General features: G+C 43.6%; 1 protein-coding gene across 1 annotated transcript in view; it reads left to right on the top strand.

Moving 5' to 3' along the window:
- MAST1 (microtubule associated serine/threonine kinase 1) overlaps positions 1 to 24,972 on the top strand; it is a 90,483-nt gene that overhangs the window by 23,779 nt on the left and 41,732 nt on the right. Inside the window, exons 2-4 of the mRNA XM_044276966.1 lie at positions 14,498 to 14,526; positions 22,648 to 22,709; positions 23,451 to 23,542. Coding sequence (XP_044132901.1) covers positions 14,498 to 14,526; positions 22,648 to 22,709; positions 23,451 to 23,542 — 183 coding nt within the window. The remainder of the gene's footprint in view (positions 1 to 14,497; positions 14,527 to 22,647; positions 22,710 to 23,450; positions 23,543 to 24,972) is intronic.

Below are 24,972 nucleotides of genomic sequence, written 5' to 3' on the forward strand. Positions count from 1 at the left end.
AAACTTACATTTGTGGGACCCAATTGAAAGAATTCATAGCTCAAATTTTCCTTTTTAAAGGGAACCTGTCATATACTGGATACTGCTGCAGCATAAAGTAGCAACAGACATGCTGGCTACAGTTTAAGGGCCCATCCACATGACCGTTTGCTGTCCACATCCATACTTCCATTCCACAAAAAAAGATAGAACACGTCCGCAATTCCGATATCCGTGTTTTGTGGATACGCAAATTGCGGACTGCAACACACATACGGTCGTCTGAATGAGCAGCACGTGCCATAGAAGAGTCACGTGCTGCCAGAGAGGAGTCCAGCTGGTTCAGGAGCTCCCTTTCTCCTGCCAATCATCGGTAGTGATTTCCTTAGTGTTATCAGTAGGAGATAATGTCGGGTGGGTGGAGGGTGGAGAGAAGTAACTCGTCATGAATAAGCTGGACTCTTCTCTGGCAGAGCATGACTCTTATCCACCATGAGCTACCATCATTAGATTGTAAATTCCCTCTAAGAATTTTATATTACCAGATACAGTCTTGGCTGAAAGTGTTGGCACCCCTGAAAGTATTTCTTCCAGAAAATGATTGCAATTACACGTTTTGTTATACACATGTTTATTTCCTTTGTCTGTATTGGAACAACACAAAAAATAGTGAAAAAAAGGCAAATTGGACCTAATTTCACACAAAACTGTGGGTAAATACCTTTGTTCCAAGCATGTGATGGTTGTTCAAACTCCCCTGTGGCAAGTAACAGGTGTAGGCGATCTACAAATCACACCTTAAACCAGATAAAAAGGGGAGAAAGTGACTCACTCTTTGCATTGTGTGTCTGTGTGCTTCACACTAAGCATGGAGAACAGAAAGAGGAGAAGAGAACTGTCTGAGGACTTGAGAACCAAAATTGTGGAAAAATATCAACAATCTCAAGGTTACAGGTCCATCTCCAGAGATCTTGATGTTCCTTTGTCCACGGTGCGCAACATAATCAAAATGTTTACAAGCTATGGCACTGTGGCTAATCTCCCCAGATGTGGATGGAGGAGAAAAATTGATGAAAGGTTGCAACGCAGGATAGTCCAGGTGGTGGATAAGCAGTCCCAATCAATTTTCAAAGATATTCAAGCTGTCCTGCAGGCTCAGGGTGCATCAGTGTCAGCACAAACTTTCTGTCGATATTTGAATGAAATGAAATGCTATGGCAGGAGACCCAGGAGGACCCCACTGCTGACACAGAGACATAAAAAAGCTGGGCTGCAGGTTGCCAAAATGTATGTGAGTAGGCCAAAATCCTTTCAGGAAAACCTCTTGTGGACAGACGAGACCAAGATAGAGCTTTTTGGTAAAGTACTACTGTTTACTGAAAACGGAATGAGGCCTACAAAGGAAAGAACACAGGACCTACAGTCAATTATGGTGGAGGTTCAAAGATGCTTTGGGGTTGTTTTGCTGCCTCTGGCACTGGGTGCCTTGACCGTTTGCAAGGCATCATGAAATCTGAAGATTACTAAAGAACTTTGGGTTTTGCAATCTAGGGCCTAGTGTCAGAAAGCTGGGTTTGCGTTCTAGGTCATGGATTTTCCAGCAGGACAATAACCCCAAACATACTTCAGGAAGCACCCAGAAATGGATGGGAACAAAGCGCTGGAGAGTTCTGAAGTGGCCAGCAATTAGTCCGGATCTAAATCCTATTGAACACCTGTGGAGATATCATAAAATTGCTGTAGGGAGAAGGCACCCTTAAAATATGAGACCTGGCGCAGTCTGCAAAAGAAGAGTGGTCCAGAATTCCAGTTGAGAGGTGTAAGGAGCTTTGTGATGGCTATAGGAAGCAATTGATTTCAGTTATTTCTTCCAAAGGGTGTGCAACCAAATATTAAGTTGAGGGTTCCAGTAAATTTGTCTGGCCCATTTTTGCTGTTATGCGTGAAATTTTATCATTGTTGGTTTTTTTTTTCTCAGTTTTTTTGTGTTGTTCCGATACACCCAAAGGAAATAAAAATGTGTATAAGAAAACATATGTAATTGCAATAATTTTATGGGAGAAATATTTTCTGGAAAAATTTCAGGGATGCCAACACTTTCGGCCATGACTGTAGGTAGGCAGTCCGTTGAGGGTGGTATAAAGGGTATGATAGGTTCGCTTTAAGTATGTTCACATGTGGCAGATGCGCTGCCAGTTTGTAGGACTAAGTTCCCAAAATATCATCTGTACACTTTAGAAAAAAAGATACAGCATAAATGTAACCTTGGTACCTCTTGTTTTGGTAATCTGAGGGCACCAAGCAGGGCTTTTATGTTGGCATCTAGACTATTTACTGAGTACTGTGAATATTGTGAGTACCAGGCTAGGAACTGGGTTGGTACTGATGTAGGCACTGTGACATAGTAGTAATGGGGTACCTTGGCTGTTATTTCTGGGGTGTGCATTGTGGCTTTCATTAGTTGGTGGTAATACAGTATGGTTTACATTCATGGGGGACATTTTGCTTGGCACTAATGGGTTCATTATGCCTTGAAACTCCTTGGAGGCGCATTGGTCAACAATGTAGGAAAGCGTTGGGAGCTGTGAGAAGAGCCATGTTTGTTGTCCCCCAGCTTCTGATAAAACACAGGTGGGATGTCAAACAGCACGAAAGTAGAGGACAACTGATGGACTAATATTTCCTGCGGAAAAATGTATCTAAGGAAAAGAATCTCCCAGCGCAGGGCTGAATATTATACATGCTGTACTTTGATTCACGCTCTGAAGAACATTTTTGTAAACAGGGTGAGTGCTGCTCACAGAGGCGTCTCTTTGGGATGGGAGGTAATAGGTATTCTGCTGAAGCCCAGGAAATTGGCAAGAGAGGAAAATCTACCACTGACAGATTGTCACATGGAGACAGAAGAGACTGCACCAGCTGGCAGATGAGTCTGCAGAGTGGCCTATGGAAGGAAGGAGGGATGACACAGGGCTATTGATCCAAGAGGATTATTGCTTCTTCACCATAGGGAGAAGATGGCACCGTCAACCTTTTAATGTCTGGCTAAGATTTTCCTTTCTAGTCACACATTTCTGTGTCTAAGCAATGTAAGACTCGTCATCATTTATTTGAAAGGTAGCATCAGTTCTCTAATCAATCAGTGCAAAGTATTGTAGGTATCATAATGAGGTGCAAAGAGTTAGATGGGGGTCCCTACTACGCCCTGACACCCACATTGGTAGAGATAGCAGTGGAGGTCCCTGCCAGGCTGTTGGCACTGCCTGACTACTTGGCATCTCAGTTTGCCCTTAACGGTCCATGTCTACAGCAGTACCTGTACTGCACTTTCCGTACCCGCCTGTCATCTTCCACAAGGATGGGGTCACATGCGCATTGCATTTCATGACTGGCCTCAGCAGTATTGTGTCTCCAAAAGGCACATGACATGCAGCTTGAAGCCCGCCAAGGTAAGTCACTGGCTGCAACAGTGCACAAGATATAGTCTGTGCAGGGAGTTTACAGACAGGGAAGGGAAGTCCAGTGAAGACAGCCAGGGAGCCAGAATGGATGGAGGTGAACTATGTGTCTCGTTACAGACTACAGACATGTAGTCTGATCCTCTTGATAACTAACAGAAAGTAGAAGAATGGGCGGTGGGTACAGTGGAGTAACACATCGATAGACTACACAGGGATTATTTGTAATTTTTTTGCATGGAGAAACATAGGTCTGCATGTAAGATGTATACACAACTCGGTCTAGCTTTAAGCATTGCTATATGCACATTTGCTTTAGATTCTTCCACGGATGTTTGTGAAAGAAATCTCTAAACTGTGAGTGGCAATCTCTTGTACAAGCAATTGTAGATAGTGAACTCGCTATAATAATTCCCCTAGCAACACCAGTTGCATGTAGAATTCCAGTAAGGGAGATTCAATCGATATGCCTGTAGGTTACTGTGATGCATGTCTGACAAACAGGAAAGGAGCACGGACACAATATGTAAGCTCACAGAAAAGAAGGAGATATAAGATGAATGATATAATGAAATACAGCCATAGATAACTTACATTAGCCAAATAGAAAAAAAAGGCCACTAGATGGCAGCAAAGTACATTAAGTATAGTGAATAATAAGTATAGCAGAGAATACAATTAAATTAATTCTAAATGAGAAACCATTAGCTGGGGAAGGGGGGGGGGGGGGGGGAGGTTGTAAATGTGAACAAACCTTTGTATACAGTCCAGCTAGCTGCATTTAAAAGCGTGGCTGCTATAGACAATCCTGGTTTATCTGTAAAAATAGTATGAGTGTACTAAATATGTGTAATCCACCTGACAAAAAGGTGGTCATCAGAATCTCCCAGTAACTTCATATCAGAGCATAGAAGACAATTATATTATATAATGTTTGATGATCTAAGACAGATGTCCTCCATAGTCCGAACCTCTCACACTCATCTCCACAACTTCTCTTTTGCTGCATCAGTTCTTTGGAATGCACTACCCCAATCAGATTAATTTCTAACATCCACAGTAGAGATGAGTGAAACTGACAAGGTTCGGTTCACTTCAGGTTCGAAAATTTGGTTTGGGCACAAACCAATTTGTCCCGAACCAACAAGAGAGTGAGAGAGCTCAGTATGAGCTGCAGTACTCATATAGGTGCTGTGTCCTCCTTACTAATTACCTGCTTGCTGTGCAGCATCGAGTAGGTGTAATTATAGCTCTGCTGTCCCAATTCACTTCAATGGAATGGCTCCTGTCTATTCACCTGAGGATACGTCATAAATATAGAAAAGCAGACTATCCATTCACAAATGAGCATTTTTCTATCTCTAAAAATTTTGTGTGAATCTGGACTTTTTAAGAAGTTTGCTCATCCTTAAGGGGGTATTCCCATCACATACAATGGGGGCATATCACTAGGATATGCCCACATTGTCTGATAGGTGCAGGTCCCACCCGTACCTACAAGGAGAATGGAGCGGGGAGAGGTGTGGCTGGTCCAAGCGCTGCTCCCCGCTGCTCCCATACAAGTGAATAGGAACGCACTGCGCACACACGGCCCCTGCTCCCATTTATTTCTATGGGGCAGACAGAAATAGCCAAGCCAGCGCTCGGCTATTTTCAGTGGCCCCATTGAAATGAATGGAGGGCGCATGCGCAGTTTGCCCTACATTCATTTCCCTGCTCTGTTCTCGTTGTAGGTGCGGGTCCCAGAGGTGGGACCTGCACCTATCAGACAATGGTGGCATATCCGAGTGATATGCCCCCATTGTAACTGATGGCAAAACCCCTTTAAAGGGGTTGTCCAGGCTTTTACTATTGATGACCTATGCTCAGGATAGGTCCTCCATATCAGATCAGAGGGGGTTCGACACCCGGCACCCCCATCGATCAGCTGTATGAGGAGACGGCGCGTGCAGTGCACACGTGCTGTCTCCCTTATCTCTTCCTGTCCGCTGCTGTCTATGGCAAAGACCAACGCCTTTAATCCTCACATTTAAAGAGTTTGTCCACCTCGGACTCAGGGCCCTTTGACCATATAGCAAGCCCAGGAAGGGAGAGAAGGACTGGAGTGGTGGTAGTAATGATGGAAGTAGTAGTTACAGTGGTGATCCTCGCACCATCTCTCCATGCAGTGATGGGCGGGTGCACCCTTTCTTCCCTCGGGCACACCCTGGTGATGTGAAGATCTTCTGCCTGATGTGACCCAGGATGCCCTTGGTGTCGGTCAGGGTTGGGATTGCTGCAGCCCAGGAGGAGCAGAGCAGAGGATGGCAGTGGTCGTGGCTCTGGCTGCAACAGTTAGACCTTATGCACTTGACCGTATCTATTTTGCGGGTCGCGGTCATGTGCATGCCAGCAATTTTTCATTTGACTCAAAATGGACAAGAATAGGGTGTTCTATCTTTTTTATGGGGTCGCAGAAGGTGACTTATGGATGCGGAAAGCACATGGTGTGCTGTCTGCATCTTTTGTGGCCCCATTGAAATGAATGGGTCCGCATCTGATCCACAAAAAATGTGCATTGGATGTGGACCGAAACTATGCTCTCGTGGAGGATGCCTTATTCACATAAATCACAGTGGCATTCCTCACACCGATGCTCCCTAATATTGATCAGGTGCCCTTGATGTTGTTTTGTCAGAGGTGTTGGGTGCAGTGGCCGGCGAATGGTGCTGGAGTCAGGAACCAGGACAGTTGCAGAAAATAGAAAAGTCTCTCTTTGCTAAAGTGCAGAATGGCAGTTGTAGTGCATCCAACAGTATCAAACAATTCACAGTGCAAATCTTCCCTATGTATGGATATGAGCAATGATGAGGGTTGTAGTACTCCTCTTTTTCTTTCCAATGTCTCTCTCTGCAGCATCTAAGGCTGGCAATAAGGTTCTTGCAAACTTGTCTGTTATTCCCAGCTGAGGGGTGTAGGATTAATATATGATTAGCCAGGACTGTGTCAAAGCGTGGAACGGTATATTGTCCCCCTTACTGCAGTAAAGTCTTTATCAGCCTTAAACAGTGAATACCTTACTGACTGACTCCAGTGCTCCGCCATGCAGATTCTGGACCTTCTAGTTCTTTCTGTCTCTCTCTCTAGAGTACTGTAAAGATGGCTTGCTTGATGCAAAGAGATAGCGATTCTCTGTGACTCAGATCTAGTTTCTCCAAGGAGTGAACAAATGTAGCTCTGCTCTCTTCCTCAGCTAACACTAGACTCCATCACTAGGGGTGGACCTAAGTCCATCTCCCTGCTTCCTACAAGGGCAGAGTCAGGATTGTTAACCCTGAATTTGCCATACAGAACTGTATGGATACAATGCAATACATCAAATAACATTATATAATAAAAAATAATTTTACAAGCACCCTATCCTGGGGTACTGCATGGGGTGCAAGGCAGGGTCCCAGGCAGATGTTGGTACAGTGCAGCGATGCAGGTGTGGGTGTATACAATGAAGAGGCTGGTGTAACAGTAGAACAAAGCTTTACTGACAAAGTTCAAATACAGCCTTCCCAGTTCTCAGCATGCATGGGCTGGCAGCTCTTACACAGATTGCAATTTTCACAGCCAATGACTGGCTGTAGCTGTGATGTGTCCCCCACGAGTCATGTGACCCATTGATGTGACGAATGGGGAGCTTGTCCCTAGCCAGGCATTGGCTGCAGTGGCACACGTGACCCCGTCAAACCAGGTATTGACAAATGGGACCAGAGCACGGCAATGGGTGATCAAGGGAACTGGAACATTGTGGAGGTGAGCAGGAGAATATTCTTCCATCCACAGGCCTGGTGATATGGGGAGGCGGTTTGAGCATAAGGCCCCAAAAGTGGACAACCCCTTTAAGTGTATGTATAAACACATCTTTTTAGGTAGGCCTACCACATTGCTTAATCTGACTCTTCTGAAAATGCCCCCCTGCACTAGAAATGATGCCTACAGGGCACTGCCCAGAGGCCTCCCTATAATATTTGTCATGAAGTCAGCCTTCCATATATAATTGTAATGAATGGCTTTCATCCCTTCTCCTCACGCGCTGAGTATTTTTCCTGTATTTGGGCATTAGACTCAACATTTGCTGCCAAACTGTGTTTACTTCTGTTTTCATAGATCATCTCCATTCACCGGGAAGTAGTCAAAATAGGTATCTGTATTGTGACTGATCGTCTGGGCTGTGTCTGCTCATCTTCTTGTTGTTAGGTCTATGCATTGTCTGATATCTCAGCCGCACCCACATTAGGCTGCTTACATTGTAAACATTACGCCATTTTCGGAAAAGCAAAATGAAAATGAATTTGTTTTTAGCACTCAGCATTGCCATAGGGGTTGTATTATTGTGGCCATTGTACTCATTGACATCCATCGGATTCTCCATATAACAGCTCCAAGAACATTTCCTAAAATGCTAACAGCAAAAAAAAGCACAAGTGAAAAAAAATTACTGTACTTTGCTCTGTGTTGTAATACTGCAACATTCTTCTACGTTGGAGGCCAAATGGACACTCTTTTGGCTTCCATTGGTTGATATGTCTGACGTATGCACCAGGAACTTTCTCAATTCGTATGCAAAATTTTTGTGGGCTGGCACTGTAAAGCCTAGGGGCTGGAGGTTTAGGAGCTGGCACTGTGCAGTCTAGGGCCTGGAGGTTTAGGTGCTGGCACTGTAAAGCCTAGGGGCTGGAAGTTTAGGAGCTGGCACTGTGCAGTCTAGGGCCTGGAGGTTTAGGTGCTGGCACTGTAAAGCCTAGGGGCTGGAAGTTTAGGTGCTGGCACTGTAATGCCTAGGTTCTGGAGGTTTAGGTGCTGGCACTGTCAAGTCTAGGGGCTGGAGTTTTTAGGAGCCGGCACTGTAAAGTCTAGGGCCTGGAGGTTTAGATGCTGGCACTGTCAAGTCTAGGGGATGGAGGTTTAGGTGCTGGCACTGTAAAGTCTGCGGCCTTGAGGTTTAGGTGCTGGCAATGTCAAGTCTAGGGGCTGGAGTTTTTAGATGCTGGCACTGTAAAGTCTGGGTAAAGGTTTAGGTTCTGGCACTGTAAAGTCTTAGGGCTGGAGGTTTAGGTGCTAGCACTGTAAATTCTGGGGGGTCAAGTTTTAGGTTCTGGCACTGTAAAGTCTAGGGCCTGGAGGTTTAAGTGCTGGCACGGTAAAGCCTAGAGGCTGGAGGTTTAGGTGCTGGCACTGTAAAGTCTAGAGGCCGGAGGTTTAGGTGCTGGCACAGTAAAGTCTAGAGGCCGGAGGTTTAGGTGCTGACACAGTAAAGTCTAGGGGCTGGAGGTTTAGGTGCTGGCACTGTAAAGTTTAGGTGCCAGAGGTTTTAGGTGCTGGCACTGTAAAGTTTAGGGGCTGGAGGATTAGGTGCTGGCACTGTAAAGTCTAAGGGCTGGAGGTTTAGGTGCTGGCACTGTCAAGTCTAGGGGCCAGAGGTTTTAAGTGCTGGCACTGTAAAATCTAGGGGCCAGAGGTTTAGGTGCTGGCACTCTAAAGTCTAAGGGCTGGAGGTTTAAGTGTTGGCACTGTAAAGTTTAGGGGCTGGAAATTTAGGTGCTGGCACTGTAAAGTACAGTACCTTTTACGGTTTCATCTGATAGATTCACTACTCTGTATTATAAGATGGCAATTTATAACTTGAGGAATGTCATACTGTTTCTGTCTGCAAGATGTATGTACAGGGTCACTTTTTCTTGCACAATTTTGAGGTAAATATAATTTATTATTAGTCCTTTTATAATTTTATGGGGAGAGGCAAAACACTGCTTTTTTGCCTTTTTTCATGTGATGTAGTTTAAATAATACCCTTTTTTCTACATATTATTATGACTGCTTTATCGTATTCTTTTTTTCCAATTTTTTTAAAAGTGTTTTTCTCAATTATTTTTTCATTGGGGGGATATTTAATTAAACTTTATTGAACTTAATTAATTAATTTTATTTATCCCATTAAGGATCTTTAAGTTGCAATTGTTTGTCTTCTTAATATTGCACAGAAATTTAGTATACCTGAACACTAGTGACCTAAAACTACATAAGATTTTCACACAAGTCCTAAGTATACCATATTTAGACATTGGTGGCGTATATTTAGAATGGAGCACGCAAAGTGAAAGAGTGCACACTGCGCATGCGCGGCCATCCTCCATTCATTCCTATCTTTCAGTGCTGGCTATTTCCTTCAGCCCTATAGAAGTGGACGGAGTGGAGGCCGTGCTTGCATGGTGTGCTTCCCAATCATTTTAATGGAACCACTGAAAATGTCCTAGCACGCCACTCTCCTATTTTCGGCGCTGCCATAGAAATGAGTGGAAGGCAGCTATGCATGCGCGGTACGCCCTCCTTCACTTTGCGAGCTCTGTTCTAAAGATAGGTGCGAGTCCCAGAGGTGGGACCCGCACCTGTCATACTTTGGGGGAATATCCTAGTGATTTGCCACCAATGTCTGAAGTGAGAAAACCCCTTTAAAGATAAAAAAAATCAAACTAGATGGTGTCGTTTCTGAAGAAACCACAAGATGTTGGCTTGAAATCTGATTGGATGTTTGTGGCTCCACCCACTTTTTAAAATTTGAACCCAAGTCACCCAATGACTGACTGTGCCAAATTTGAGGACCCTGCCATTAACAGTCAAAGAGCGGCAGTAATAAAAAATTTCCCATATTAAACGAATGGCTGAAATGTGATTGGCTGTTGAAGGCTCCACCCACTTTCCCTAAATTCTAATCACACTCACCCAGTGACCCATGGTGCCAGTTTGGGGACTCTTGCTTTCATATTGTAAGAATAACTGCTTTTTACATTTTCTCATTGAAGTCAATAGGGAAAATCTGATTGGTTGTTTTTGGCTCCGCCTACTTTTTAAATTTGAATTCCCGTCACCCAGTAACCGAATGTACCAAGTTTGAAGACCCTGCCATTAACAGTGTAAGAATGGCAGCAAATTAAATATTCCCTTTGAATAGCACTTAGCAATATTTGATTGGCTGTTTTAAGCTCCGCCCATTTTTCCAAATTTTAAGTCCAGTCACCCAACCATGGTCTGTGCCAAGATTGGGGCCTCTGGCTTTTAGGTGAAATCTGATTGGCTGTTTTAGGCTCCACCCACTTTTCCGCAGTCACCCAGTGAGTAATTGGGAGACTTGGCATTTAAACTATGATAATAGCAGCAGTTTATCTGCTTTTCATTAAGGTCAAAGGCTGAAATCTGATTGGCTGTTGTTGTCCCGCCCCTTTTTTTCCCTAATTGTGATGTGAACCACAGTCACCCAGTGACTAACACTTTAAGGGAATTATGGCATTTGATGTGTAAAAATGGCAGCAGTTTTATTGTTTTCTATTGAAGATCAATGAGTAAAATTTGATTGGTTGTTTGTGGTTCTGCCCACTTTTTAGGGTCCCCAAAATGCCATAGACATTTTCAGGTTGACCCCATCCCCATGACTAAGGCCTCTTTCACACTTGCGTTGTCCGGATCCGGCGTGTACTCCACTTGCTGGAATTACACGCTGGATCCGGAAAAACGCAAGTGAACTGAAAGCATTTAAAGACGGATCCGTCTTCAAAATGCTTTCAGTGTTACTATGGCAGCCAGGACGCTATTAAAGTCCTGGTTGCCATAGTAGGAGCAGGGGAGCGGTATACTTACAGTCCGTGCGGCTCCCGGGGCGCTCCAGAATGACGTCAGAGCGCCCCATGCGCATGGATGACGTGCCATGCGATCATGTCATTCATGCGCGTGGGGCGCCCTGATGTCACTCTGGAGCGTCCCGGGAGCCGCACGGACGGTAAGTATGCTGCTCCCCCGCTCCCCACCACACTTTACCATGGCTGCCAGGACTTTAGCGTCCCGGCAGCCATGGTAACCATTCAGAAAAAGCTAAACGACGAAACGACGTTTAGCTTAAGGCCGGATCTGGATCAATGCCTTTCAATGGGCATTAATTCCGGATCCGGCCTTGCGGCAAGTGTTCAGGATTTTTGGCCGGAGCAAAAAGCGCAGCATGCTGCGGTATTTTCTCCGGCCAAAGAATTTTCCGGTCCGGAACTGAAGACATCCTGATGCATCCTGAACGGATTTCTCTCCATTCAGAATGCATCAGGATAAAACTGATCAGGATTCTTCCGGCATAGAGCCCCGATGACGGAACTTTATGCCGGAACAGAACAACGCAAGTGTGAAAGAGCCCTAAGTGACCCAAGTTCGGTGAGTTTAACTTCAAAGCTGTACGAGTGGCAAACATTTACAATTTTCCAATGAAAGTCTATGACAAAAAGTGGGGTCTTCGGGAGGCCTCCCCAGGGGCCCGGAGGGTGGGATCGGTTAACAAAGCACAAACCACCTATTCAGGTATGTGCCGAACAAGTGTGCCAAGTTTCGTAATTGTACTCCTAAAACTGTGGAATGAGTAGCGTATAGAAAATAGCCACATTTTCATTGGCCGGTGCTAGCTCCGCCCACTTTGGGGTGTTTCCCCTTAAAATGTACCCTTTTATTCGGGTTGACACCAACAATATGTGGTCAAAGTTTGGGGAGTGTTGCGTCAAAACTGCGAGTGGGAGCGATTTGAAGATTTTCTCTGTCAAAGTCAATGGCAAAAAAGGGGTCTTCGGTGGTCCGCCGCAGGGGCCCGGAGGGTGGGATCACTTATTAAAGCGCAATCAACTTACCTCACTATAGGTCGAAGAAGTGTGGAAAGTTTGCCGTTTGTAACCCCAAAACTGTAGGAGGAGGAGCGTATAGAATAGGCATGCTCAACCTTCGGCCCTCCAGCTGTTGGAAAACTACAACTCCCTTAATTCTCGGACAGCCTACAGCTATCAAGCTACAGCAGGGCATGGTGGGATTTGTAGTTTTACAACTATAGAAGAATAATAAAACGGAATAATAAGCTGAAACAATCGAATAACAGTATGATACAGAATAACAGGATGGTACAGGCTTTTTCAAGCCAACATAACAAATGAGTCAAAAAAGTTATACTTGGCCACTTATTTGTTGAGGAAAATTATCCAATATCACATCTTTTAGACTGAAAAGTAAGTGAAGAGTCAGGTGTTTTCAATCATTGGGATGACAATTAGGTGTGAGTGGGCAACCTTTTTTTATAAAAAAAAAACAGGGATCTATGAAGTTGGGTCTTCACGTATCATGGCATGAACAAAGGAGATTACCTCAGAAGCCTCAGAAGCAACGTTGTTGATGCTCATCAGGCTGTAGTTACGGAACCATCTCTAAAGCTGTTGGACTCCACCAATCCACAGTCAGACAGACTGTGTACAAATTGATGGAATTTAAGACCATTAATACCTTCCCAAGAGTATGGCGTGTAATAGTCCGTAAGGTCACAAAGGAAACCAAGGTAACCTCTAAGCAACTAAAGCCCTTTCTCACGTTAGCTAATGTTCATGAGTCCACCATCAGGAGGACACTAAGCAATGATGTTGTGCAGGGCAGGAATGCAAGGAGAAAGCCGCCGCTCTCCAAAAAGAACATTGCTGCCCGTCTGCAATTTGCTAAAGATCACCTCCTGTGTGCGTCACATGAGCAGCAGACCGGTTCCAGGCTGTATGCAAGCGTTCATGTTGGTATTGTGGCATCAGGGCACACAATATATCCCAATATCAATGAGAACGGAGGGTGGGTAAATATTGTATTTTTCTAAACAAAAAATGTCTTTGATTAAGGGATTGTGCTTGGGGCGCCAGAAATGACAAGCACGCCCCCCAACTGTCAGCACCACTGTATAATAGTAATAATGATACCGTACTGTTCGTCTTCCCCCGTTGGCGATGCAGGCCACATCTGGCATGGCACCTTCAGTATTATGAATGTCGAGCGAATGATGTCATTTGCTGCCTACATCACTTATAAGGTGCTGACGGACAGGGCTGGGAGGTAAGCAGAGCTTTCCTACACTACTCAATCCTGCACAATTGAAACCATGGGGATTCTGCATCGGCGTCCTGCTTCTCCTCTCCTCTCTTTGTTTGATCTAACCCGTGTGTTGTCGTGTTACATGTAAGGTTTTATAATCATGTCTTCTCCCAGCACAGGACAATGCCACAGCAGCACAGAGCACATCCAGCTGCTTTCATTGTAAACTGTACACGCAACACTGCAGCGGCGGCATTTTCCCATACTGTATTATGTCACACTTCTGGACAACCCTTTGGCGCTTGATGTCAAGTAATGGAATTAACGACAGGGTGTGTCATGGTGCCCTCAAGCTTCTGTCCCTCACAACCTATGGGGCTCAGCACTCCTGCCATGTGCTCCACTGATGAAGTCACAGATCACCACATGCTCTCGCAGCTTTCTGTTTTCCGCTAGGCTCTGATCTCTCTCCGGAGTGTCTCAGCATTTTCTGTACTGCTTACTGGTCTCCTTAGAAACTGAGATCCAATGCGGCAAGGTTTGGGAATATGGGAATATTACAGATTTTCACTTAAAGAGGACGGTGAAAAGAGATTTCTCTCTGTGCAGATAGACTATGATTATGGCTTTATATACATCAGTAGATGTAGACTCCATAGGCAGGTCATGTTTATTGGGTTATGTATCCATGTTTTATTGCACCCTATAAGGGAACATGTACCACTATTTGAGATTTCTTTGAAAAGGAAACCCTGGTTTCAGTGGAAATTATGCATTCACAACGATTCATAGAAAAATGCACTTTTTATGGTGACCACTAGAGGTCAGAACTTTAGGCACACGTTTTAGAAAACCATCTCGCTTTACAGTCTACAGCAAAATGACCGCAGTGGCCTTATGAAGTTCTCCATCTCATTCTGAAAGGTTTGTATTACAAAACCAAGCAGACATTAGGCTTTATAACTGTAGGTGGCGAGGCCTGCGAGGATATCTCGTTCACCACAGATTGGTGCTAATGGGGACTACAAGGAGCAGCTTGGTGACGTCAGTTCCTGTAGGGATGTTGTTGAATTCATCATTCGTGATAGGGGTTACTATAGGATTATGTTCAATAATTTATATGTACATTATATGGACAATCTCTTGATTTATGTCTTTTGTCTCTACAGGATCTGCCCCTGCCCAGGAAGAGCAGCGGGTAAGTGATCTGCCCATATGGCCATCAGAGGGATGTATGGGTGGAGTGAATGACAACAAGTAGTGCGGCAGGATCCTTTATCACTATTTGTACTGTATCATTTATGTCATGTGTAGAGCAGGACATGGAGGTATATAGTGTATAATGTATAGAGCTGGACATAGAGGTATATAGTGTATCATGTATAGAGCTGAACATGGAGGTATATAGTGTATCATGTATAGAGCTGGATATGGAGGTATATAGTGTATAATGTATAGAGCTGGACATGGAGGTATATAGTGTATAATGTATAGAGCTGGACATGGAGGTATATAGTGTATCATGTATAGAGCTGGACATGGAGGTATATAGTGCATCATGTATAGAGCTGGACATGGAGGTATATAGTGTATCATGTATAGATCTGGACATGGAGGTATATAGTGTATAATGTATAGAGCTGGACATGGAGGTGTATAGTGTATCATGTATAGAGCTGGACATGGAGGTATATAGTGTATCATGTATAGAGCTGAACATGGAGGTATATAGTGTATCATGTATAGAGCTGGACATGGAGGTATATAGTGTATAATGTATAGAGCTGGACATGGAGGTGTATAGTGTATCATGTATAGAGCTGGACATGGAGGTATATAGTGTATCATGTATAGAGCTGAACATGGAGGTATATAGTGTATCATGTATAGAGCTGGACATGGAGGTATATAGTGTATCATGTATAGAGCTGAACATGGAGGTATATAGTGTATCATGTATAGAGCTGGACATGGAGGTATATAGTGTATCATGTATAGAGCTGAACATGGAGGTATATAGTGTATCATGTATAGAGCTGGATATGGAGGTATATAGTGTATAATGTATAGAGCTGGACATGGAGGTATATAGTGTATAATGTATAGAGCTGGACATGGAGGTATATAGTGTATCATGTATAGAGCTGGATATGGAGGTATATAGTGTATAATGTATAGAGCTGGACATGGAGGTATATAGTGTATCATGTATAGAGCTGAACATGGAGGTATATAGTGTATCATGTATAGAGCTGGACATGGAGGTATATAGTGTATCATGTATAGAGCTGGACATGGAGGTATATAGTGTATCATGTATATAGCTGGACATGGAGGTATGTAGTGTATAATGTATAGAGCTGGACATGGAGGTATATAGTGTATCATGTATAGAGCTGGACATGGAGGTATATAGTGTATGATGTATAGAGCTGGACATGGAGGTATATAGTGTATCATGTATAGAGCTGGACATGGAGGTATATAGTGTATCATGTATATAGCTGGACATGGAGGTATATAGTGTATAATGTATAATGCTGGACATGAAGGTATATAGTGTATCATGTATAATGCTGGACATGGAGGTATATAGTGTATCATGTATAGAGCTGGACATGGAGGTATATAGTGTATAATGTATATAGCTGGACATGGAGGTATATAGTGTATAATGTATAGAGCTGGACATGGAGGTATATAGTGTATCATGTATAGAGCTGGACATGGAGGTATATAGTGTATCATGTATAGAGCTGGACATGGAGGTATATAGTGTATAATGTATAGAGCTGGACATGGAGGTATATAGTGTATCATGTATAGAGCTGGATATGGAGGTATATAGTGTATAATGTATAGAGCTGGACATGGAGGTATATAGTGTATCATGTATAGAGCTGAACATGGAGGTATATAGTGTATCATGTATAGAGCTGGACATGGAGGTATATAGTGTATCATGTATAGAGCTGGACATGGAGGTATATAGTGTATCATGTATATAGCTGGACATGGAGGTATATAGTGTATCATGTATAGAGCTGGACATGGAGGTATATAGTGTATCATGTATAGAGCTGGACATGGAGGTATATAGTGTATCATGTATAGAGCTGGACATGGAGGTATATAGTGTATCATGTATAGAGCTGGACATGGAGGTATATAGTGTATCATGTATATAGCTGGACATGGAGGTATATAGTGTATCATGTATATAGCTGGACATGGAGGTATATAGTGTATCATGTATAATGCTGGACATGGAGGTATATAGTGTATAATGTATAGAGCTGGACATGGAGGTATATAGTGTATCATGTATAGAGCTGGACATGGAGGTATATAGTGTATCATGTATAGAGCTGGACATGGAGGTATATAGTGTATAATGTATAGAGCTGGACATGGAGGTATATAGTGTATCATGTATAGAGCTGGACATGGAGGTATATAGTGTATCATGTATAGAGCTGGACATGGAGGTATATAGTGTATCATGTATAGAGCTGGACATGGAGGTATATAGTGTATAATGTATAGAGCTGGACATGGAGGTATATAGTGTATCATGTATAGAGCTGGACATGGAGGTATATAGTGTATCATGTATAGAGCTGGACATGGAGGTATATAGTGTATCATGTATAGAGCTGGACATGAGGTATATAGTGTATAATGTTAGAGCTGGACATGGAGGTATATAGTGTATCATGTATAGAGCTGGACTATGGAGGTATATAGTGTATACTGTATAGAGCTGGACATGGAGGTATATAGTGTATAATGTATAGAGCTGGACATGGAGGTATATAGTGTATCATGTATAGAGCTGGACATGGAGGTATATAGTGTATAATGCTGGACATGGAGGTATATAGTGTATAATATATAGAGCAGGACATGGAGGTATATAGTGTATCATGTATAGAGCTGGACATGGAGGTATATAGTGCATCATGTATAGAGCTGGACATGGAGGTATATAGTGTATCATGTATATAGCTGGACATGGAGGTATATAGTGTATCATGTATAGAGCTGGACATGGAGGTATATAGTGTATCATGTATATAGCAGGACATGGAGGTATATAGTGTATCATGTATAGAGCTGGACATGGAGATATATAGTGTATAATGTATAGAGCTGGACATGGAGGTATATAGTGTATCATGTATATAGCTGGACATGGAGGTATATAGTGTATCATGTATAGAGCTGGACATGGAGGTATATAGTGTATCATGTATATAGCAGGACATGGAGGTATATAGTGTATAATGTATAGAGCAGGACATGGAGGTATATAGTGTATCATGTATAGAGCTGGACATGGAGGTATATAGTGTATCATGTATAGAGCTGGACATGGAGGTATATAGTGTATAATGTATAGAGCTGGACATGGAGGTATATAGTGTATCATGTATATAGCTGGACATGGAGGTATATAGTGTATAATGTATAGAGCTGGACATGGAGGTATATAGTGTATAATGTATAGAGCTGGACATGGAGGTATATAGTGCATCATGTATATAGCAGGACATGGAGGTATATAGTGTATCATGTATAGAGCTGGACATGGAGATATATAGTGTATAATGTATAGAGCTGGACATGGAGGTATATAGTGTATCATGTATAGAGCTGGACATGGAGGTATATAGTGTATCATGTATATAGCAGGACATGGAGGTATATAGTGTATAATGTATAGAGCAGGACATGGAGGTATATAGTGTATCATGTATAGAGCTGGACATGGAGGTATATAGTGTATCATGTATAGAGCTGGACATGGAGGTATATAGTGTATCATGTATAGAGCTGGACATGGAGGTATATAGTGTATCATGTATATAGCTGGACATGGAGGTATATAGTGTATAATGTATAGAGCTGGACATGGAGGTATATAGTGTATCATGTATATAGCAGGACATGGAGGTATATAGTGTATCATGTATAGAGCTGGACATGGAGGTATATAGTGTATCATGTATAGAGCTGGACATGGAGGTATATAGTGTATAATGTATAGAGCTGGACATGGAGGTATATAGTGTATAATGTATAGAGCTGGACATGGAGGTATATAGTGTATCATGTATAGAGCTGAACATGGAGGTATATAGTGTATCATGTATAGAGCTGGACATGGAGGTATATAGTGTATCATGTATAGAGCTGGACATGGAGGTATATAGTGCATCATGTATAGAGCTGGACATGGAGGTATATAGTGTATAATGTATAGAGCTGGACATGGAGGTATATAGTGTATAATGTATAGAGCAGGACATGGAGGTATATAGTGTATCATGTATATAGCTGGACATGGAGGTATATAGTGTATCATGTATAGAGCTGGACATGGAGGTATATAGTGCATCATGTATAGAGCTGGACATGGAGGTATATAGTGTATCATGTATAGAGCTGGACATGGAGGTATATAGTGTATAATGTATAGAGCTGGACATGGAGGTATATAGTGTATCATGTATATAGCTGGACATGGAGGTATATAGTGTATAATGTATAGAGCTGGACATGGAGGTATATAGTGTATCATGTATATAGCTGGACATGGAGGTATATAGTGTATCATGTATAGAGCTGGACATGGAGGTATATAGTAGTACATGCACACGTATCTTCTGATCAGTCACACAGCAGTACATGCACACGTATCTTCTGATTAGTCACACAGCAGTACATGCACACGTATCTTCTGATCAGTCACACAGCAGTACATGCACACGTATCTTCTGATTAGTCACACAGCAGTACATGCACATGTCTGTTCTGATCAGTCACACAGCAGTACATGCACACGTATCTTCTGATCAGTCACACAGCAGTACATGCACACGTCTGTTCTGATCAGTCACACAGCAGTACATGCACCCGTCTGTTCTGATCGGTCACACAGCAGTACATGCACACGTATCTTCTGATCAGTCACACAGCAGTACATGCACACGTATCTTCTGATCAGTCACACAGCAGTACATGCACACGTATCTTCTGATCAGTCACACAGCAGTACATGCACACGTATCTTCTGATCAGTCACACAGCAGTACATGCACACGTCTGTTCTGATCAGTCACACAGCAGTACATGCACACGTATCTTCTGATTAGTCACACAGCAGTACATGCACACGTATCTTCTGATTAGTCACACAGCAGTACATGCACACGTATCTTCTGATCAGTCACACAGCAGTACATGCACACGTATCTTCTGATTAGTCACACAGCAGTACATGCACACGTCTGTTCTGATCAGTCACACAGCAGTACATGCACCCGTCTGTTCTGATCAGTCACACAGCAGTACATGCACACGTATGTTCTGATCGGTCACACAGCAGTACATGCACACGTATCTTCTGATCGGTCACACAGCAGTACATGCACCCGTCTGTTCTGATCAGTCACACAGCAGTACATGCACACGTATCTTCTGATCAGTCACACAGCAGTACATGCACACGTATCTTCTGATCAGTCACACAGCAGTACATGCACCCGTCTGTTCTGATCAGTCACACAGCAGTACATGCACACGTCTGTTCTGATCGGTCACACAGCAGTACATGCACACGTATCTTCTGATCAGTCACACAGCAGTACATGCACACGTATCTTCTGATCAGTCACACAGCAGTACATGCACACGTATCTTCTGATCAATCACACAGCAGTACATGCACACGTATCTTCTGATCGGTCACACAGCAGTACATGCACCCGTCTGTTCTGATCGGTCACACAGCAGTACATGCACACGTATCTTCTGATCAGTCACACAGCAGTACATGCACACGTATCTTCTGATCGGTCACACAGCAGTACATGCACCCGTCTGTTCTGATCAGTCACACAGCAGTACATGCACACGTCTGTTCTGATCGGTCACACAGCAGTACATGCACACGTATCTTCTGATTAGTCACACAGCAGTACATGCACACGTCTGTTCTGATCAGTCACACAGCAGTACATGCACACGTATCTTCTGATCGGTCACACAGCAGTACATGCACACGTCTGTTCTGATCAGTCACACAGCAGTACATGCACACGTATCTTCTGATCGGTCACACAGCAGTACATGCACACGTATCTTCTGATCGGTCACACAGCAGTACATGCACACGTCTGTTCTGATCAGTCACACAGCAGTACATGCACACGTCTGTTCTGATCAGTCACACAGCAGTACATGCACACGTATCTTCTGATCAGTCACACAGCAGTACATGCACACGTCTTTTCTGATCAGTCACACAGCAGTACATGCACACGTATCTTCTGATCGGTCACACAGCAGTACATGCACACGTCTGTTCTGATCAGTCACACAGCAGTACATGCACACGTATCTTCTGATCGGTCACACAGCAGTACATGCACCCGTCTGTTCTGATCAGTCACACAGCAGTACATGCACACGTCTGTTCTGATCGGTCACACAGCAGTACATGCACACGTATCTTCTGATTAGTCACACAGCAGTACATGCACACGTCTGTTCTGATCGGTCACACAGCAGTACATGCAAACGTATGTTCTGATCAGTCACACAGCAGTACATGCACACGTCTGTTCTGATCAGTCACACAGCAGTACATGCACACGTCTGTTCTCATCGGTCACACAGCAGTACATGCACACGTATCTTCTGATCAGTCACACAGCAGTACATGCACACGTCTGTTCTGATCGGTCACACAGCAGTACATGCACACGTCTGTTCTGATCGGTCACACAGCAGTACATGCACACGTATCTTCTGATCGGTCACACAGCAGTACATGCACACGTATCTTCTGATCAGTCACACAGCAGTACATGCACACGTATGTTCTGATTGGTCACACAGCAGTACATGCACACGTATGTTCTGATTGGTCACACAGCAGTACATGCACACGTATCTTCTGATCAGTCACACAGCAGTACATGCACACGTATGTTCTGATTGGTCACACAGCAGTACATGCACACGTCTGTTCTGATCGGTCACACAGCAGTACATGCACACGTCTGTTCTGATCGGTCACACAGCAGTACATGCACCCGTCTGTTCTGATCAGTCACACAGCAGTACATGCACACGTATGTTCTGATTGGTCACACAACAGTACATGCACACGCCTGTTCTGATCGGTCACACAGCAGTACATGCACACGTATCTTCTGATCGGTCACACAGCAGTACATGCACACGTATCTTCTGATCGGTCACACAGCAGTACATGCACACGTCTGTTCTGATCGATCACACAGCAGTACATGCACACGTCTGTTCTGATCGGTCACACAGCAGTTATGCACACGTATCTTCTGATCGGTCACACAGCAGTACATGCACACGTATCTTTTGATCGGTCACACAGCAGTACATGCACACGTCTGTTCTGATCGGTCACACAGCAGTACATGCACACGTATCTTCTGATCAGTCACACAGCAGTACATGCACACGTATCTTCTGATCGGTCACACAGCAGTACATGCACACGTATCTTCTGATCGGTCACACAGCAGTACATGCACACCTCTGTTCTGATCGGTCACACAGCAGTACATGCACACGTCTGTTCTGATCAGTCACACAGCAGTACATGCACACGTATGCTCTGATCGGTCACACAGCAGTACATGCACCCGTCTGTTCTGATCGGTCACACAGCAGTACATGCACACGTATCTTCTGATCAGTCACACAGCAGTACATGCACACGTATCTTCTGATCAGTCACACAGCAGTACATGCACACGTTTGTTCTGATCGGTCACACAGCAGTACATGCACACGCCTGTTCTGATCAGTCACACAGCAGTACATGCACACGTATGCTCTGATCGGTCACACAGCAGTACATGCACACGTCTGTTCTGATCGGTCACACAGCAGTACATGCACACGCAGTAGCGGGCACATCTGCAGGCTCACACCTCTCCCCCTCCCATCTGCAGATCCCTCTTCCCTCACTCGCCCTCAGAATATCCTTGTCATCTCTCCCTCTGTCCCTCATCCTCCCAGGTTCCTTCCTTCCTCTCCCCTTCTGAGGATGTGATCTCCACCTGACCACCTTCCCGCACTCTCCTCCTCCTCCTCCCTCCGTCCTGTCCTTGCCTCCATTATCCCCGTCTGCTCTCCCTCCGTCCTGTCCTTCTCTCTGATTTCTCCATCTTCACCACCTCCTGGAGAACATCCTCCCTCCCCTCCATCTCCTTCCTCCGTAGTGTTCCTAATCTGCCTCTGATCACCGTATCCCATCCCCCTCCAGCTGTTGTACTCACCTGGACGAGGTCACCTACCCACCATCGCCATGTTTAGACGAACCAAGAGGTAATCTGGGTCTGGTGGAGGGTAAGCGGGGTGACAAATGTCCTCCAGGCGGGATTATGTCAGCGATTATCTTGGTGTGGTAGAGTGTAGTGGTGTCAGGTGCTGAGGAAATGCAGCAGAGCCGAGATGCCTGGGTTATAGGTGACTTACCTGTAACCAATGCAAGGAAGAGTCTACATTTGGCTGAAGAGCTAACACCTAAAAAACGGACAAAGGTAGAAATGTAGATTGTACATACGTTTAATTCCAAAGCTATGCCATCAAAGTAAAGAACTGGCCATCAGAGCTGACACTCTACATCTGGCTGGTCAGATGCGATCTATCAAGATACATCGGATACCTGCAAGACATCAGTAAATGTCTTGGCTCAAAACGCGTTGCGTCTATGGCCATTTAATAGACGCGATCCCGAGGGCATGTATAGTGTTGTTCAGAAGAGCTTGCACTCTGTCTATTACAGTATGAGTATTACAGCCTGCATGTCATGTATTATTCCTAGCTGCCTGTCTGCAGTTGTGTGTGCGACTTGCCACAGCACATGTATGTGGGGGCGTGTAAGCATGTCCTGGGTCTCCCTTGGGGTGTCACGCTGCGTATCTGCCAGCTGAGCTGTCTGGTCTGAGATTCCAGACTGTGTGTCTGCGCTCCTCTCCCGGCGCAGGGTGTCAGTCACACGCCTTTCCAGGGTCTTTGTTCCTCAGTGTATGATGACACCCTGCAAATCACTGCTTTATCATGTAGTTGTAGGAGCAGCAACCGGAAGAGCCTAATCCTGACGAGCAGCAGTTCTCCCACCCTCCCCCGACCGCACTCACCTCTGCCCGGTCACATAGGTAAGTGGTCGTGAAATATAAGCTCCTGTGAGCGTGCTGGTATAACCTGAGTATCTCCTGTATATAATTATATATGTACAGCTGGTATAAGTTATACATCTTCTTGTATATAGTGATATGGAGCATGCTGGTATAACCTGGGTATCTCCTGTATATAATTATATATGTACAGCTGGTATAAGTTATACATCTTCCTGTATATAGTGATATGGACCATGCTGGTATAACCTGGGTATCTCCTGTATATAATTATATATGTACAGCTGGTATAAGTTATACATCTTCCTGTATATAGTGATATGGACCATGCTGGTATAACCTGGGTATCTCCTGTATATAATTATATATGTACAGCTGGTATAAGTTATACATCTTCTTATATATAGTGATATGGACCATGCTGGTATAACCTGGGCATCTCCTGTATATAATTATATATGTACAGCTGGTATAAGTCATACATCTTCTTGTATATAGTGATATGGAGCATGCTGGTATAACCTGGGCATCTCCTATATATAATTATATATGTACAGCTGGTATAAGTTATACATCTTCTTGTATATAGTGATATGGAGCATGCTGGTATAACCTGGGTATCTCCTGTATATAATTATATATGTACAGCTGGTATAAGTTATACATCTTCTTGTATATAGTGATATGGACCATGCTGGTATAACCTGGGTATCTCCTGTATATAATTATATATGTACAGCTGGTATAAGTCATACATCTTCTTGTATATAGTGATATGGGCCATGCTGGTATAACCTGGGTATCTCCTGTATATAATTATATATGTACAGCTGGTATAAGTTATACATCTTCTTGTATATAGTGATATGGACCATGCTGGTATAACCTGGGCATCTCCAGTATATAATTATATATGTACAGCTGGTATAAGTTATACATCTTCTTGTATACAGTGATATGGAGCATGCTGGTATAACCTGGGTATCTCCTGTATATAATTATATATGTACAGCTGGTATAAGTTATACATCTTCTTGTATATAGTGATATGGACCATGCTGGTATAACCTGGGTATCTCCTGTATATAATTATATATGTACAGCTGGTATAAGTTATACATCTTCCTCTATATAGTGATATGGACCATGCTGGTATAACCTGGGTATCTCCTGTATATAATTATATATGTACAGCTGGTATAGGTTATACATCTTCTTGTATACAGTGATATGGACCATGCTGGTATAACCTGGGCATCTCCTGTATATAATTATATATGTACAGCTGGTATAAGTTATACATCTTCCTCTATATAGTGATATGGACCATGCTGGTATAACATAATAATATTCTTTATTTCTATAGCGACATTGTATTCCACAATGCTTTACAATTCAGAGGGTTCATGTACAAAACAAAACTGTGGGGAGAAAAGGTTTTTAAGGCAAGT

Source organism: Bufo gargarizans, chromosome 2, assembly GCF_014858855.1.
Source record: "Bufo gargarizans isolate SCDJY-AF-19 chromosome 2, ASM1485885v1, whole genome shotgun sequence".
NCBI lineage: Eukaryota > Metazoa > Chordata > Amphibia > Anura > Bufonidae > Bufo > Bufo gargarizans.